An 18,212-nucleotide genomic window follows, 5' to 3' on the forward strand; every position below is an offset into this window, starting at 1 on the left:
AGTTACTTAATTACTTAATTATTATGCTGTTCGGCAATGGAAGGGCTGTAGACTTTCCTGCTCTTCTAAATATGTAAGCAAACTCTGCACAATCCAAGCTGAAGGTTCTAGCTCAGATACAATAAGCAGTATAACTCCATTAACATTAATATGTGCTACTTTATGTCTAAAATACTTTTGGAGACTGATTAAAGTTTGTGCTGAGGTGACTTCATACTGAGCTAAATCAGGAGATCACATTATTCTTTTTACTAGTTCTAGCTAATGGAAGTCAACAAAAACTTGAGAGAGTGATAACATTTTAAACCATTTTTGTAGTCATTGTCTGCGCATGCATGGCCCTAGCCTACCTGAGGAGTGCCACGGTTAAGCAGATACATTGCTTGTGATATTTCAGCAATGTGTCTTAGAACTAGTTGCAGTGCACTGTATTGCACTATGCAGGCAATAGATGACATGGACTTACCAGGTGGATTATATGGTTCTACTTATTTCAATGGTAATTTTTCTAATTAGGCATATATTGCTTAATGTGTGGTTTTATCTGAACTTCATGAAAAATTGTCAGGTTAAATTTTACTCTGTGTATTTTGGAGGAAAAAAATGGACTTTTACAAAATGCACTTCCTAATATAAACTATTTAGTACTTTGGTATGAATAGAAACTAGCATTCTTATGTTTTAAATAAGAAAACTCGTGGAACCCAAGCTTGTCAGATTTTTGCCAGCAACTTGCTGGTTCTTTGCCAGCTCATCTACCCATCCACTTGGCAGGTTGCCCAGCCTTCCAAAAGCTGCAGCTGCCTCTGCGTCAAGGATGGCAGCACTTCCAGGGCTGCAGGCTCCAGAGCGGGTGGCCAGATGGACTTCCTCTCAGGTACCACCCAAAGTGTCCCCATCGTCGTGGGGTGATGTGCTGTGCAGACAGGCTCCTGGCAGGGTGGCAGGCTAAGGAACTTTCAGGTCTGGAGATGTTTTATCTTGTGCCAGCTTTTAGTAGTTTTCTAAGAATTTTTTTTATCAGTGGACATCCTATTCTTGTCACTAAGGAAGACCTCGTATCTGAGAAGAGGGATGTATGCATTTAACACATCACTTTGTAGCAGTCCTGCTTCCAAGGTTTGTGTAGAAATGACACAAAACGCAACAGCATGTCTAGAGGAATGCTGCTTTGTAAGTTGGAATTTGGCTTCTGACAGAGCATTAGGTTTGTTGGGGTTTTGGGTTTTCTTTTTGTCTTAACAGACGTTCTTGTTTCTCCCACAAATATCTAATCTTATTTTAGATTCAACCAGACCTCAGCAATATCTTGTGGACTAACATACAATTTTTTAATCAGTTAGATACTCATGGTAGTTAATACACCCTTGGTATTAAGAATGTATTGTGGAAGGACTGTAATAATAAATAAAAGCTGATAAGCTTTATGTTGATGTGTACATGGTGGTTGACCTTAGCAGTTTGTCTCCTATCTTTTTAGTGCTGAGAACAGTACAATTTAGTAGCACAGCAACGCTAGTGAAATTTTGGGGATTGTAGCTCATGTTTGTATAAAAGTAAGTGCTAACCATTACTCAAACAGGTTAATCAATAATAAAAGCACACAAAGCAATTTTGCTTTCTTTTTCTGATTATTAGTTTACTGCATTTTAACTAGCTTGTTAGAAAATGTATCTTTCCTAACAGAGCTCTACTCCAAAAATAAATCAATTCCACAATAGTAGGCATGGTTGGAGAAGAACTTCTTTTTCTGCTCCAGCTATTGCTTGTAGATTGCTACTGGATGCCATATAAATAAATAAATCTCTATTTTACTGAAGTTAAATAAAGATATTGAAAGAGACATGTTAATGTAATGAAGCAACTGTGATAAACCAAATATTTTATAGACTGTTGCCTGGAGAGGATAAATTTTTTTTATAATTACCATCAAGGAAATTTAATGAAGAATTTTTAATTAAGATAATACACTAGAGCATAAGATAAGTAACGCTTCTTATCATTAATTTGTCAAATAGAAACAATGATACTATAGAAGATGACATTCTGATACATATTTTTTTTCCAGCTTAGTAACTTTTTCAGCAACTTTACTTAGTAACTTTACTTCATACCTTGCCCTACTGAAATTAGTAAGTCCATTTCTAAAGTTCCTAGTTGGGTAGAATAATGGTTTCAGAATCTAGGTGGATAATCTTTTTGCTTATACAGTGTTATCTAGCAGTGCAAGAACTGAAGAACCAAATGTGGCCTTCTTTGATTGGACCAATGGCTTATCAAAACCAGTACAAAGGATGGAAGCACTATAATTAAAAAAAAAAAAAAAAAATCCTCTCCTGTTTCTCAGATAATACAATATGTTGGGGTGGAGAAGGTTGGCCTTGTTGTGCATTTAGCAGATGCTTCCAATGAGCTGTCCAAAATGAAACTAAGCTCAATTGATTTGCCTCTCTGCTCCTCCAGCTCTGTGTATTGAAAGCATTGGAGCTATGCTAATAATAAAATTAGAATGAAATAAAGATAAATCATACCCACTGTTCCTTGCTGAAATGATGACAAGTAGTTTCTCTTTGATTTTATTATTCTTTTGCACCAGTCAATATAAAAATTTTGCTAACATGTTTTTCCCAACATTTACAGATTAAAAGTAGTTGCCTAACTGGATTTCTGCTTATAAACTTAATACAGCATGCTTATATAGAATAGACTATGATGGTCATATCTTCAGCTATATACTGGCATAGTTCCAACTGCGTAGCTGTTGACTTCATGAGGATTTAGATGCAAACTTAGTTAAGCCCATGCTTTTCTGCTTTGTCAGTCTGTCTCTCTCTCCCTCTAGTTGCTCTTAATATCATATAAAATCTATGAAATTTAGCTCATGCTGACATACGAATGAATGTTCAGCTATTTCTATACATTCTTTGTACCCAAAAACATGGTTGATTTACTCTTGTTCCAAGCCTGAAGAAAAGACTGTATTCACTGTGACTTCCATAGTGGTATGCTCTGGGTGTGAGTGTGTACGTGTGTATCTATTCTCAAAGGCAATGTATGGGCCCCCTGTCTAACCAAAACTTCTGTAATCCAATATACTGCATTTCAGAATAAATCCTTTCTAGTGAATCTGCACCCAAACTCATGCTTTTTGCAGTAGATGTAAATGAATTCCTCTTCTTTCGTGGCTTTTGATTTAAATCACTTACTGTTTATCGCGATTAATGATACCTGGTTTTCATTGTATTTAAAAATGTTTACAGCAAAATATTACATTAGTAATGGTAGCAAAGATTTAGAAAGTGAATTGCACAAGAGCTATTTTACAGCCTGAGACTGTCATCTCGTATACAAAATATAAAAGTTATTACACAAAGGAAAGTATAATAAAATTATGGCTGTAGGCAGTGGCTTTAATAAACAGTATAGGTTTTTCTAATACTTAAATAAATGAAGAGATTTTACCAGAAGTGTAACCTCATATTTCTGTGATTTATGTGCATTCTTCCCCAAAACATCATTCATCTACAGTAAGATTTAGTTGGGCATTTATGCCTGACCAAGCTAATGAGTGTGATATTAGACTGTCTAGAGAGCTATGGATATATTTAAATAAAAAGATTTGTAAGTGCTCTAATTATCTTGATAAATCAGGAGCTAAGTGATAATATTGGCATAGATTAGAATAAAAAAATGTATTTCAAGCACACATTTCCTTAAATTTTATTTCCTAAAAATTTTGACAGCATGTCCATGTATCTCTTAATATTTTTAGTCTTTGCTAGATGTACTGCAGTTTCCCCTGGCATATATGTCCTGTAAGGCAAGGGACAACAGAATCACGAAATAAACATCTGACCATGTCACAAATCCAATTAACTCTGACAAGGCTAGTAAAGTCAAGTGAATAACAAAGCAATGCTGTCTGGAAGCAGCTTAGTATTTTAGATCATACTGGAGATGGTAGGACTCCAGCTGGACAAAGCAAAAATACTCCAGGCAGCTGAATTTTTTGCATCCACCAAGACCATCTTATACCCTGACGAGGTCACAGCACTATAGCATTTTCAAGTGTCAGATCTCATCTCTTCACTGTTTCTAAGCAGCAGAGAGGAGGAGGGAAGCATTCCCCTCACAGAATGTAAAATATGTGCTAATGTCATTACAAGGTAATGCAGTGAAGCAGAAACTGCAGTTAACATCATGCAGCCTCTCCTCAACCACCACCACCATGTTTGGTTATGATAATAACCTTCAATAGATTTCAGTGCAACAATCCTCGGGCAGAAATTCTGGTGATTGTCTAATCCCGGGACCTATGCATGTTAAAAGTAGCTTTCCTTTTGCTAGCTCTTGACCCATGTAGTTATCCTGTGTCCCATTTAATGAAACCGAATGATTAAATGATTGCTTCACTGGTCTGCTGCATTCATTCATGCTTGAGACTCAAAAATGCAGGTGAATTTCTCATCTCAAGTATAGCAGTGTCAATCTAGCGATACTCCTTCGGCAAAATTATTTTGAATTTATCGTGAGAGGAGAATCCATTCCCTGACCTTCTGATTAGAAATCTAAATTCTTCATTGCATGTTTCCGCATAGAAAGGAAATACATGCTCCATTTACTTTATCTATGTAACTCAAACTATGCTGTATTATACTTGGAAGTTCTACAGCTTTGTCTCTCTTCTCACTCAAGCCTATTTCACAATCATGCAGTACCCTCAAGTAAAATGCTCACTTTCCATTTACACTTGAGTTATGGAAGAAACTTTAGACCCATCAAGTATTATACAATATTCACTATTATTACTGTCAATTGTTGATGTTATTTGCAGCTCATAATAACCTACTTTTCTAGTTGCTGGAATAGTCAAACATATAGTTTATCAGCTCTAATATGGGCCCTAAAACTGGAACAAACAGCTGTCCTCAACTTTGGGATGGAGGAAGGAATGTTTCTTTGGGAAAGAACATGAGAAATGGGGTTAGCTCATATCTCTCAGCTAGTTTGCAGCTGACTAGCATTGGAAATTTCCCAGCACTTTTCTAATATTTCTATTTAATTGACAATAAAATTATATTAAGTTCAGTAAAATTTTCCAAAGGGACATTTCTCCGGTTTAGAATAGGATTTCTGGTCTAGAAACCAGAAAGAAATATACACAATGACTCAGTGATTAGGTTATTAAATGATTAGATTTGGAGTAGGGAGCAGAAACTCTTTCCCCTCTCCTAATTTCACATGTTTGTATGCACTGCACCTTTTGAATCTTTTCCCCCTGCAACTTGAACAGATCAGAGTTTTCTTCTCACACAGGCCAAAAACCGTAAAAACTTCAGAAAGTCTGTAGTGCCTATTTTCTAGTTAATCTTAGTGTTGGTCCCACCTAACATGGGGTGAGATGGGTAAATTTATTTTAACTGTCAGGATGGTCTCTGAGGTCAGGGAAAGGAGCAAGGAAAGAATAAATAATGTGCAAGATTGCTTCTACAGAAAATTAAAAATGAAACATATAGACATGCTTCTACATTCTTCTAACTGCATTGAAACTTGATCTTCTTGCTACAACTTTGCACACAAATAGAATTTAGCAAATGGATATATGCTGTAGATACAGCCCAGGCATATGCTGACATATGATTACCATATGTCAGTCCACAGTGATTCTCTAGCTCCTGAGACACGTTTTGTTTTTTAAATAGCTTTCCATCTTTTTAACATTTTGGAACATGTAACTATTTTCATTATGCTTTTTTTCTCCTTCCTTTGAAGCCATATGCATTTACAACTGACTTTGATTAGGCAGAAAGGACTGATAGAAAGAAGCTAAAATAGCTTTCAGAGATTACTACTATAGTCAAATATAGTTGGAACTTCAAGAACCAACATGAACTATTGAAACAAAATAAATCTCCATTGATCTTTACAAGTAAAGAGAACATGATATGGATTGGGATTTTTGTCCTGGATTCATCTAGGATCATACACAATATTTTATTCCTCATATGTAACACAGCAAGTTAAAATTTAATCCAAAAAAGAGAAAACCTTTCTATTTAATCATGTATCATTAAATACTGAGGTTTCACCTTGAACTGGAGACCACCTGAGTCAGAACCTTGCAGTCTCACACAGAGAACAACAGTAGCTGCCAACAGGGTATTTCCTCTTGGTTTTTCACAACAAACAAACAAAAAAATTTGATATCTGCGTATGATCTGCAGATGTGCAGTATGAAAGCATTTAGCTGCAAGTTTTACAGAGGCCTACTATTTTAGGCAAATAATAGATAAACAAACCCCCTATCTCTTAAAAAAACAACTCCATCAGAGCTGTCTTAACATCTTTCAGCAAATTGTGTGACACATAAAATACACTCAATCTTATATTTTAAGTTCCTAAAAGTTTTGGAGGAAAAAATACTTTAAATGCACTTAAATGCCTGTAAGAACTTTTTAAAAAAGGAAGCATAATGAGAACGTACACAAACATTCTCCTGCACTGTGTGAAGGTAGAAAAACTGTACTGAACGCAGTCTTTGGCTTTTGCAACATCTCATATAGACTTTATCAGTGAAATACTTCATCTGCATCTTTAGTGAAAAAAAGAATTGCTTTATACTTCTCAAGAGAGAAACCCTCTCTTTCTGAATGTCTGGAGAAATGCTGAGAATAATAACTACCATAAACAAGTAATTAGTAAGAATTTACTTTTGTTTTTGATTTATAGATTATTCCTGCCTGGAGACATAACATAATTTCTCAATAAACTCCAGCTTCCTAGCTGTTGCAATACCAAGGACATCAAGTGTTAGACTTCCCTACAAAGTGTATGTATCAGCTTAGGCCGGCACAGGAAGAATTCTTAAGACTGGGCTGAAAGAACCAACGTTTACTCAAAGCCTCTGATTTTGCACAGGTACATTCACTTTCTATTTTTGCATCTCAGAAAGGGTCAAAGCGCTCTGCAATGTAGAAGGGCATAAAGTAGTACTTGACACATTGGACATAAACACATATGTCATGCAGACATCCTACTGTTACAAATAAATCAGTTCCTGCTTGTGCTAAAAGGCACGGATGTAATAACAAAATGTTTGAGAGACCTGATCCTTCTGCTCTTAACTGTGTAACACTGGAAATTTTGCCTGTCTGCAAATTAAGGATTGGGCCTTAGTAGACTTCCATTGAAATAAAGGCTATTCTGTCAATTTGAGCATTTAAGTGGAAACCAAAGTTCCATAAGCTTTAGGCGAGCCTTCTCTGCAGGAAAGTAAACAACGCAAAATGTATGGTGATAAATGTATAGTTTTCCTTCCACAACTACCTTGATTTCCAGTGTAACTGTAATTGGGTGTGCAAATTTCTTCTGGATGACACCAGAATGGAAAAATGACAAAGATTATATAAAACAATTTTTTGTTTCTTATCCTAGAAAAGTCTTAAAACACAGCACAATTTGGGTGGTCCCTGGACTTAAACTGATTAACAGAAAAAGATAATGAAGCTATCATGAGAGCCAAATGGAGAGAAAATACGTAACAATACCATGCACAAGCAAAATCAGAGCAGATGTAGAACAAGGGAAGGGGGAGGTACGTGATGCCATGAAGGAGTTATCAGGTACGAGGAAAAGATGAGCACCTCTCTTCAAAAGGGGAATCAGAAATTCATTGAGGATATTGTGGCATCATTCCTCCAAATCCCTTATGCTCCATTGTTCTCTATGTTTCTCAGTGGTACACCCCTACACCCAGAAGTTTTGCACCCGCTTCTTCTCTTTCCACATCACAATGATGATGGAGTCCTGTCTGTCTAAGCTTGTCTCCCAGGTTCAGCATCTCTATTTGACTGTGCGTAAAGCTGTCACGGCGGTAAGCGCTACCAGAAAGATATTCTGCCTCTCTTTTTTATCTGTGAAAGTAAGGTGTAAGAAGAGCTTACTCAAGGTATTTTCCTGGCACTGCTACTGTGGCTGCAGGGTGGAGACAAACGTTCCTCCCCTGGACCACCAAGCAATGCATGTTCTGGCATCAGAGTGAAGAGCAGGATCTGAAACAAGTAAAACAGTGTCACTCAGAAGCTGCAGGAGTGAGAAAAATTAGAGGGCTTCCTTCTGCCTGTGAAGTTTTTATGTAGACAGTGGAGGCTGGTGTGAAACATATCTGCATGAGACAGGTGAAAGGGGAACTTGCTGCTTCCTAGAAGTCCCGTGGTTGAGGAATTAAAGTTTTGTGGGATAGCTTTCCTTCAGGGAGTTTCAAAATATGTAATGGAGGTGTGTGGTACTGGGCCAGTCCCCACCTGATGCAAGATAACCTCTGTGTGAGAATATACTGGAGATGTGAGGAACCTCAGCACCAGCTGTTTACAGCTGTCAATCTACTCCTTCTGCTCTAAGTGAATTGCTGAAGTAAACACAGCCTATGCTGGTTTATCCACTGCTCACAGACAGAACAAAAAGTGTAATAGTTTGTCATGCATCATAATTTTCCAGGAAAACATATTCCATAGCACTCTGAAAGCAAAAATACTGTATTTAAATGAGATTCACAGCAGTATATTTTATTGACTTTGAGAGACAGATTCAGAAAAACAGGATTACCAAGCTGAGACTAATAGCTGCATTCAACATACTCAAATTTACACTAGTTTACATTTTGAATAAGAACTCCATCTGTAGGGGGAAAATAGTACTTAAACATGCCTTACTTTACTAGATAGTGCCACCTAGGGGTTGAAAGCTTTTAAACTCTGGAGTGGCAAAGGCTAGCAAGCCCTATTAATAGCAGAGTGTGCTGGTTTTGGCTGGGGTAGAGTTGATTTTCTTAATAGCAGCTAGTATGGGGCTATGCTTTGGATTTGTGCTGGAAATAGTGTTGGTAACACAGGGATGGTTTTGTTACTGCTGAGCAGTGCTTACACAGAGTCAAGGCCTTTTCTGCTCCTCACCCCACCCCACCAGCGAGTAGGCTGGCGGTGCACAAGAGGCTGGGAGGGGACATGGCTGGGACAGCTGACCCCAATGACCAAAGGGATATCCCATACCATATGACGTCATGCTCAGCATATAAAGCTGGGGGAAGAAGAAGGAATGGGGGGATGTTTGGAGTGATGGCGTTTTGTCTTCCCAAGTAACAGTAACGCGTGATGGAGCCCTGCTCTCCTGGAGATGGCTGAACGCCTGCCTGCTGATGGCAAGGAGTGAATGAATTCCTTGGTTTGCTCTGCGTGCGTGCGCAGCTTTTGCTTTACTTATTAAACTGTCTTTATCTCAACCCACGAGTTTTCTCACTTTTACTCTTCTAATTCTCTCCCCCATCCCACCGCGGGCGGAGTGAGAGAGCGGCTGTGTGGTGCTTAGTTGCCAACTGAGGTTAAACCACGACACAGAGAAAGTATTTCTTACATTAAAACATTTGTATTTTGGAATTTACTAGACTAACAAAGTGTTGCCGAGATTTCCGTACTGTTTTATCTGGCAAAAGAATTGTAACTTTCACAGTTCCCTTTGGAGCTGGCCGTACTCCTCTCTCTTCCATAGTCTGACAGTGATTGGGGATGTCACAAATCCTGATTTTCTCCTCTGCTAGCCAGGTCTTGCTCATATGATCAGGGGAGAGGTTATCTACATCTACTGCTGCAAGGTCAGGTAGGAGATTGCTGTCTTGCTGGTTTTGAGTCTGCAAGAACTTAAAATGGAGCCTTGAAAAGTTTGCTTTGTGGGGCCAGAATCGGAGAGGAAACCCTGGCCTACTTCTATTTAATCTAGTCTACTAAAGGAAGGTACTGTACAAGGGAGGAATGAGATGCTGGGACTACTCTCTGTCTGTGAGCAGATATGCTTTATTCCTCTGGAAACTTCACCCCTGCTCTTGCACATTACAAATTACAGTTGGCTCCTTTTGGCTTCTTTTGATGTAGCCTAGAAATGGGCAAAAGAAACCTAGAAAAATCTCCCCATCTCTGTACCATGTTTGTTTTTTCAAACTGAGTTTTGAGCTAAAAGCCTGAATCGTGGTCATTTCTTTCCTGAAAAACCAAAACTCCAGGAGAGGTAATATTTTAGGAGAAGTGGGTTTTGTCACACTTTTTTTATTCTCTCAAATGGTATTTGATTTTATTCTGTATCTTCCACAGCAGGTGGCGTACCTGCCTTACTGAGACCAGAGACTCTTTCTGTGGTCTGCCGACTTGGCAAGATCTACTACACCTCAGGCAGAATGCAAACTATACATACATGTAGTCAAAAAACTCTCTCCCCTGTCCTTAGAGGAAGGTAGTGATGCTATCACAGTATTTTTGAAGGAAAAATGTCAACATTTTTGATTGCATGACTGTATGCTTGAACTGTAATAAAGGGCAGGTGTCTCTTCCCTTCCTTCAGCACCCTCCACACAGAAGCGCAATTAAGATTTGATTATTAATAAAAAGGGGGAGAAAGACCTGATTTTATTTGTGTTGAGTTCCTTTTTAAAATCGCCCATACTAAAAAAAGAAAAAAGAACAGCTGACAAAAATTGCTTTGTCTATGCCTTAGACATGGAAAAAAAAGATTATTTTGGAACTACAAGCCACAAACATGGCAAAATGGTGCTGGAAGATATACCAAGGATTGCTGTAAGTACCCCCCAGGTAAACAAGCCCAGCGGTAAAATCATAGCATGATGGATAAAGCAAACTCTCATGACTGTCCTCTAGATGTCATGATGTAGAAGAGATGAGGAGCTGGATACCAGGGCTGCCATACTTGAAGCTGAATGAGCTTTGACAAGATTGTTAAAGAAAAGCTACAGTAGGGAACAGTAAATTCATTGTGGTGTCCATCTTGATGCGGCACGCTCCGGAACAAGCAGACTACTGCTTAGATAGTGGCAATAAACACTGTACCAAGCCTGAGAGAGAGGGAGACGTACATTCACATCAGGTCCGCGTTAGACATTCTTGTTCTGTACTTGTGGTGGATTTTTGGTGACTTTCTTGTTTTCATAAAAGTCAGAATGTGCAGTTAACACTAGTAGTACAGTGCTTTTGCCTTTATAGGTTCTATTGCTTACCAAAACAGCATGGTTTTTACATATACATATGTACAAATAATGTGCCAGCATAAATAAATAATTACACTAGTAAATATATACACATTAGGAGGGCTTGCTATTACAACTTTATTGGCAGATATTCTCTAATACAGATACAGCCTAATGGTCTGGGCCAGCAGCTATTTCTTACAAAAGAAGATACAACAAATTCAGAGACTTGGAATAAGATGCTTATGAATAAGGATTGCAGGATTCTTTCATATATATATGTCTAAAAGAAAGTCTGAAGATCAGAGTTTAGTGAAGAGGAATTGGAGAAGCGGTGATTAATAGAAGTCATTAAACATAATCTGGAATATTCAGAATTTCAATTACAAAATAAAAAGAATTATGCTGCTCTTGAAATTCCTGAAATAATGTTTTCAGAATCTTTCATTTTACTGGGCCTGGCTCATTAAAAGCTGTGACGGTTTAAAGGTGTTCAGACCTGGTGTGTCTAAAAGCCTGTTTCTTTCCACTGTATCCCTCTGTTAAACAAAGTATCACCTTTCCTTACAAACGTTACTTCTCTGAGATGCCCCACAACAGAGTTAGGGAAAACATGGGAGCTGGAGGCCTACCACAAGAAGACTAGTACGAAGAAATCCTGCTTCCACTAAATCACTTTTGCCATCGACTTCCCAAGGACAAATTTCATCCTCAAATCTGGTCTTTCTTGACAAATGTTGTCTACCTGGCAACAAGGTCAAAATCATGTAATGCAGAATCTGTTAATCAGAATCAGGTGTATCCACGCTTACTGTCACCAGTAGAAAAACAAGTAGATGTTTAACAGGAATAAATGAGGAAGGGGGGACGTCTTGGAGAACCACATCTGGAGAAATAATACAAGAAAGCGTTCCCATATTAACAGATGACGAAACTATGGAAGCAGTGTCTTACATGAACCCCACTGTTACACAGAGGAAGCACACAGAGAGCACAATGATGAAAACTCACCTTCACAGAATGGCAATGAAGGGTAACTGTCCCTGTGTCTCAGGAGCTTGACTCCAAGGGACAGAAACACAGGGAGCCTTCTGGTGCCAGGACACTCCAGGGGCCCTTTCTCCTAACCTCATCCCACCTTCCACTGTATGTAACAACGGGGGATCAAAAGAGAAGGTGGCTCCTCTAGACTCGTCCACAGCGTCCCCACCCAAGAGTCAGAACAATATTACGGCTGCTGAGCCTACAAAGATACATCTTGGCAAAGGTGAACACTTAAATACTATATATAGTATATCCAAGTCATAAACACTTAAGAATCTTTAATATTTATAACGCTGCAAATGTCATTTATCCCATGTCTGGTACTTCAATGACAAAGATAATAACAAGTGCTAATTGGAGTCTTCAGTCTGATGAGGGTTACTTCCCCCCCCCAGCGCACTGAATGCCAAGGACACTTGAAACTCGAGGCGTGAAACTGGGCTTCCCCGGGCCTCCTGGGAGGACTGAGCTGGTGCTCAAACACCCATTTAGGAAGGAATTCAGGATGCAGACACGAGGCCACCTTATCTGCCTTCATTACTATGGTGATGAGCACCGTAACAACACTGCAGATAGTCTGGCTGATAATCCACATAAACTAGTGAGTATTTTGCAGGTTTCTTCGTCACCAGCTGGTGACACCTGAAGGAAGCCCCCGGGTCACCGCTACCGGCACTGGCTGCTCTGGAGGGGATCCCGGCACCGGGCAGAAAAGACAAAATACGTTCGAGACAGCGGCCGACACTTGCCAATCAATTCAGTGCCGCGGAAGAACCGGAGAGCATCTACACAGACACGGCCTGCACCCTTCGCCCAGGCCGCTGCCGCGCACACAGCTCTCCCACGGCCGAGCCGGCAACATGGCGCCCACCCCGGCGGCCCCAGGGGCGGGACGCGACGCGCATGCGCCTCGCTACCCTCCCCCCCGCCAGGAAGCGCTGCCGCGTCTGACGTCATATGCGCGGTCCCCCGGCAACGGCCGGACGTCGCGAGGCCGCCGGGAACCCGGAAGCGTCGGGCGAATAGGAACGAGTGGCGCAGTCAGCGGGGCGGGCTCGGCGCGCGGAGGGCGGTGGCGGCGGCAAAGTAGTCCCGGGGGGCAGCGGACGGTTGGCGGTGGCGCGGCCAGCGCTCGGCGCAGCGGGGGGAGCCTCGGCCCTATCGGCGCGCTCGGACGGCGCGGCCGCACGGCGCGGCAGGGGAGATGGCGGCAGACAAGGCTGCGGGTGAGTGCGAGGGGAGCCGCCGCCGTCCGCCGTGTCCGCCTCGGGCCTCGGCCGCCTGGTGCGGAGGGATACGCTCCCGCGCGGGGGGCGGTGAGTGCCGGTACGTCCCGGGCGGAAGGAGAAACGGTGCCTGGCCTGCTCTGTGCTGTTTCCTTCCGCCGAGGAAGTAGTGCCCCCGCGGCGGCAGGACTGCGGGCCGCCAGAGGCCGAGGTGGCCGGTGTGAGGTGCCGGCGAGGCCCGCTGCCTGTGGGCCTGTGCCCTGGCGGCTCGCCGGCTGGGCCGTGTGGGGACGGGGCCCTCCGTGCCCTCGGCGAGGGGGGCTGAGCTGTTGCACCGTCCTGGCCTGGAAGGGCTCGGCGGGGAGGGCGTTATGGACGTATTGGCGGGGGTGGGTGTCTCCCAGAGCTTAATAACCGCTACAGAAGTTGATCTTCGGGGTTAATTCGTGAAACTGGGGCATTCGGAAGGTGCTGGGGAGATTTGAACGCTTCGTACTGCTGCTTAATCTCTGGAGTTTGGTCCAATTCCTTCTGAGTTTCTGCTTTAGTTTCAGGGGATGAGTGGGTCTTTCCTAAACTCGGCCCTGAAAAGACACTGTAGAGAGAAATCACCGAGATTAAAAAATAAATCATGTTCTGGTAAACACCTAAGTAAATCTCAAGTACAGTTGCTGTGTAACTCATTAGCATTCATAAGCTACTGCTCGTCCATTTCCCTTAAGATTACCCTTCATGCAAGAAGTCCTTTTTGCAGGAAAGGTCCTTCCCTCAGATGGCAGCTCAGTGGGGACGGAGAAGAGGGCGACGTGGAGGAAAGCCAAAGGGATCTGCTTGTGCTCTTCATTTTTTTCAGTTGGTTTTACGTGGTGGCAGCATTATTTAAAATTGCCTCAAGCATTTTTTCTCTGGATGCTAAATATGAAACTCCTCAGTATCTGAAAATGATTGTGGGAAAAATTAGTGTACTGTACTGAGTGATGTGTACTAAACTATCCTGTGTTTATTTATAAGCACTGTAAGCCTCTCCTAAACTACAAGAAAAAAAATTGACATTCAGTTTTTTATGTTTTATTATTGTTGTTCTTGGAAGTGTTGAAGGAACTTTTCAGTTGTACTTAAAAGAAAAGTATGTGCCCAAATGAATCAAAGATGTGAGCTATGGCAAGATAGTCTACATACTGTACTTGCTCACAGCAGTGAGTTACAAGTAACTTTCTACTGAAAAGTGTTTGCTTTTTATTGTACAATGTTGAAGAAGTCTGTTATATTTATACTCGTAGTGCAGTGCTTCATAGAAAAATGTAGTCTTGGTGTCACAAACTGTCACTATCTTATAAAAGGCTGAACACTCTGGCTGGTCTTCATACCCTTCGAAATGCTTTTGGATCAAGAGTCATGTTATAGATTCCTCCCCTTCCAAGGAAGAGATTATCCCCCTGCCTGTGGAGTTTGGAAATAAAAAATAATTCCAGAGGTGCTCTGGTATTCAACAGTATAGTTCATGCAAGGTGTAATTTACAGGGCCTAGGAACAAGAGAGCTCAGGAACAGCAGTCCTTGGAGATATGCAGAGCAGGTATGAGAAGGATAATGATTGCAGTCACTCTCCAGGTGTCTTCGGGTATGTGTATGTGGGAGATGTGCCGCCTTGTTGCCTATATGATGTGGCAGCAAGCTGATGAGGAGAGCAATCTCCCTTTTCAGGTGGCAGTCTCATGCTTTTCCTTGTTCTCCTCTCATAGAGCCAGTTTTCCCAAAGTTCTGCCATCCACCATGATATAACTTCTCCAGTAGGACCAACTGCCTGCTCGTGCAAAGCAAACAAGCCTCCCTGACATAGTGTTTCTGCTGCTCAGCCCCAGGATTGCTAATTTCCTGACTCGCTTCTGTAACTTCCAACTTAGTGCAGCAGCTTCCTCCAGATCAAAATCTGAGCAGTTGTTTTTTACATCCTTTTCCAGGTTGCCCCTTTTGCCCCTCATCACTAGCCTGAGAAGTATTAGTTTTAGAGTTGCTCTGTACTTGTGAAAGTTGACAAAATGAAAAGTTAAACAAATGAGTCCCTGTGTAAATACAGTTTGCAGAGATAAATCGAGTCCTGTCATTTGTAAAGCAGAGAATCTGCACTGTTTCAGGTATTTCACCTGATAATTGTAGCTACTGTATGGATAGGAGCATGTCAGTAGTGACTGGTGTGCCGTGTGTTACACCTCTCCTGGTTTCGGCTGGGATAGAGTTAATTTTCTTCCTAGTAGCTGGTATAGTGCTGTGTTTTGGATTTTAGTATGAGAATAATACTGATAACACGCTGATGTTTTGGCTGTTGCTAAGTGGTGTTTACACTGGTCAAGGACTTTTCAGCTTCCCATGCTCTGCCAGGTGCACAAGAAGTTGGGAGGGGGCACAGCCAGGATAGTTGATCCAAACTGACCAAAGGGCTATTCCATGCCATATGATGTCATGCTCAGTATATAAACTGGGGGGAGTTGGCCGGGGGGTAGTGGTCACTGCTCAGGGACTGGCTGGGCATCAGTCGGTGGGTGGTGAGTGAGTGGTTGTATCACTGGTTTTTTTTTTTCCCTTGGGTTTTGTTCATCTCTCGCTCCCTTGTTGTTTTCCTTCTCATGACAAATTTTTTTTTGTTCCAATTATTAAACTGTTCTTATCTCAACCCACAAGTTTTCTTACTTTTGCTTTTCTGATGCTCTCCCCCATCCCACACCCCACGCTTCCCCCCCCCCCCCCGGTGAGCGAGCGGCTGTGTGGTACTTAATTGCTGGCTGGGGCTAAACCACAACACACCACATGCTTCTGCAAGAATGCTGAAGATCACTAGATCTGAGTGAGCAAGTGGCATGCTCTATGTTTTGCCAGGGAACAATGCACCTACCTGTTTCATTTTCAAATGCCTTGAGAAATATGGAAATAATAGTTTTATTTGCAAGCACTTGATAGCCATTTGCAGCCAAGAGAGCAAGAGTACTTATTTTTCTTCTCCCATTAAAGTGGAATTGGAGGGTTCTTTTTGGTATCTTGGGCCAGCCAGCTTTTAGGTGACTCCTGTCTGTGAAATCTCTCGATAATAAAGATCACCTGAAGCCGTAGATCCTGCTCTAAACAAGAGTGGTAGGATTACAGTAGATTGGAAGGACCTTGAGCTCTTGAACAGATTTCAAGGGTGTTTGGGCAAAAAAGTAGAGAGTAGCCAAAGTGTTGGGGTTTTCTTGTGGTTTTTTTTTTGTTTGTCTTGTTTTGGTTTTTTTTCAAAGGAAAGAGCTATGCTGTGAACTATGTCAGCTGGACTTTAGTTTTATTCTTTCTTGATAAGCTTCCAGTTCAGGTTTTGCAAACTTGCTTTGTTTACTGAGTCATAGTAGGTGCAGTTAATCGGATTACAGCCATAAACCTGACTTTATAGGAAAAGGGACAGCTCTGGTTTTGCTTAAAGTAGTCCCCAGTTTCATTTTGTTTTTTTTTTAACGTACCAGCAAACTTAGACACAGTGAAATCTGTAGACCTGTCTTGATTTTTCCCTGGGAAATATATCGAACAGCTATTTAAGTGGTGTTTTTATTATACAACTTAGGCAATAGTCTCTTTGGTTTATCTTTCACTTAACTGAAGACATCTTACTTCAGGATTCAGACTTCCATAAGCCCAGCTTCATTTGAGATGCTTGTTTTACAAACTTGCATACAATGGCAGTAATCAGTAATGCCCTCAGTAGTTGATGGCACTCTCCTAGATAAACCTCTGTGTGAGGAACCTCTTGACCAGACTGAGCGTTATCAACTTCAAAAGTTTCAGAGTCTCAAGTCTCTGCACTATGATTACTTTTACTAGCATAATCTGAATGGCATGCTGAGCAAGTAAAGCACATAATGTAACTGTTAGCATGAAACTTTGAGGGGAAAATGTGTTTGCTTAATCGCTGCTGTTCTAGCGATCCTTGGAGGGTGATAGCTTTCTGTTCAGCTGTACAGCCACAAGATTTAGAGCAGGAATCAGATCTATTCTATATTTAGCTTGAAGGAGAGGTGCTTCTTGTTCCTTTCCTCTTTTGCTGCGGAAAACCTTGGCGCATCAGAATTGTTCTGAGCTTTTTTGTGTTTTAGTTTTCCCTCCTGCGTTTCCCTTTCAAGGAAAAGGCAGTGCAAGTGGTGTTGATCAATGCCATATGCACAGTCAGATTTTATAGCAGGTGCATGCTGTTCTGTAGGCCCCTGAGGATCCATCCCTCCAGAGTACTGAAATTGCTGAATCCTGAATTTTGTCTAAATCACAGGGGGTTACTTTGTAACTTGTGGGTGTAAGATTGTTGAGGTTTTAAAATCTCAACTTTGTTGGCATCTTGATGCACGGTGAAAGTCACAACCAGATGTTTACAGTTCTTGCTCAAATGTGTTATTGCATAGGGCAAGGGAAGGGATCTTGCTATCTTCCCAGCAACAAGCACAAACTATGAATAGATTAGTAAGTCTGCTTTATTCCTACTGTGGGGGTTAATTGATGAATCTTCTGAGGTTTGGTTGCCCCTTACTGTTGTTGTTTGTCTTATAGTTGTAAATTTTCATAGTCAGTAGCAGATGATCTAGGTATATTGGTGATGATGGGGAATGGATTTTGCAGTGGAGCTCACAGATAAGTGCTTTCATTTGTTCAAAGCGAAAACAAAATTAGCAGAGTTTGCATTATATCTGTGAATTCTAGGGAAGAGAAAGAAGACATTAAATTTACAAAGCCTACCTAGCCTATTAAGATAGCAAAAGGTAGGTTCGAGGAAAGCTTCCACTGTGAAATTCAAGAAATAATTTTCTGCAAAAGTGGAAACCATTGCTGGTTTATAAAGTCTTGGTTTCAAAAACATTAAATGATTTTTGTATGTTCTAGCACATGAGTTAATGCTTCTGGAAATAA

General features: G+C 41.1%; 1 protein-coding gene across 3 annotated transcripts in view; it reads left to right on the plus strand.

Annotated features, from left to right (window-relative positions):
* Window positions 1-18,212, plus strand: part of CNOT10 (CCR4-NOT transcription complex subunit 10) — a 64,737-nt gene that overhangs the window by 13,210 nt on the left and 33,315 nt on the right. For 2 of the 3 annotated variants that reach the window (XM_075493210.1, XM_075493211.1), the window contains exon 1: window positions 13,145-13,296. The exons of the other annotated variant lie outside the window; for it this stretch is intronic. In XM_075493210.1, coding sequence (XP_075349325.1) covers window positions 13,275-13,296 — 22 coding nt within the window. In that variant the 5' untranslated portion in view covers window positions 13,145-13,274. Of the gene's footprint in view, window positions 1-13,144; window positions 13,297-18,212 lie in introns of those variants that run through there. 3 annotated transcript variants of the gene reach the window in all.

This window comes from Mycteria americana, chromosome 2 (assembly GCF_035582795.1).
Source record: "Mycteria americana isolate JAX WOST 10 ecotype Jacksonville Zoo and Gardens chromosome 2, USCA_MyAme_1.0, whole genome shotgun sequence".
Lineage (NCBI taxonomy): Eukaryota > Metazoa > Chordata > Aves > Ciconiiformes > Ciconiidae > Mycteria > Mycteria americana.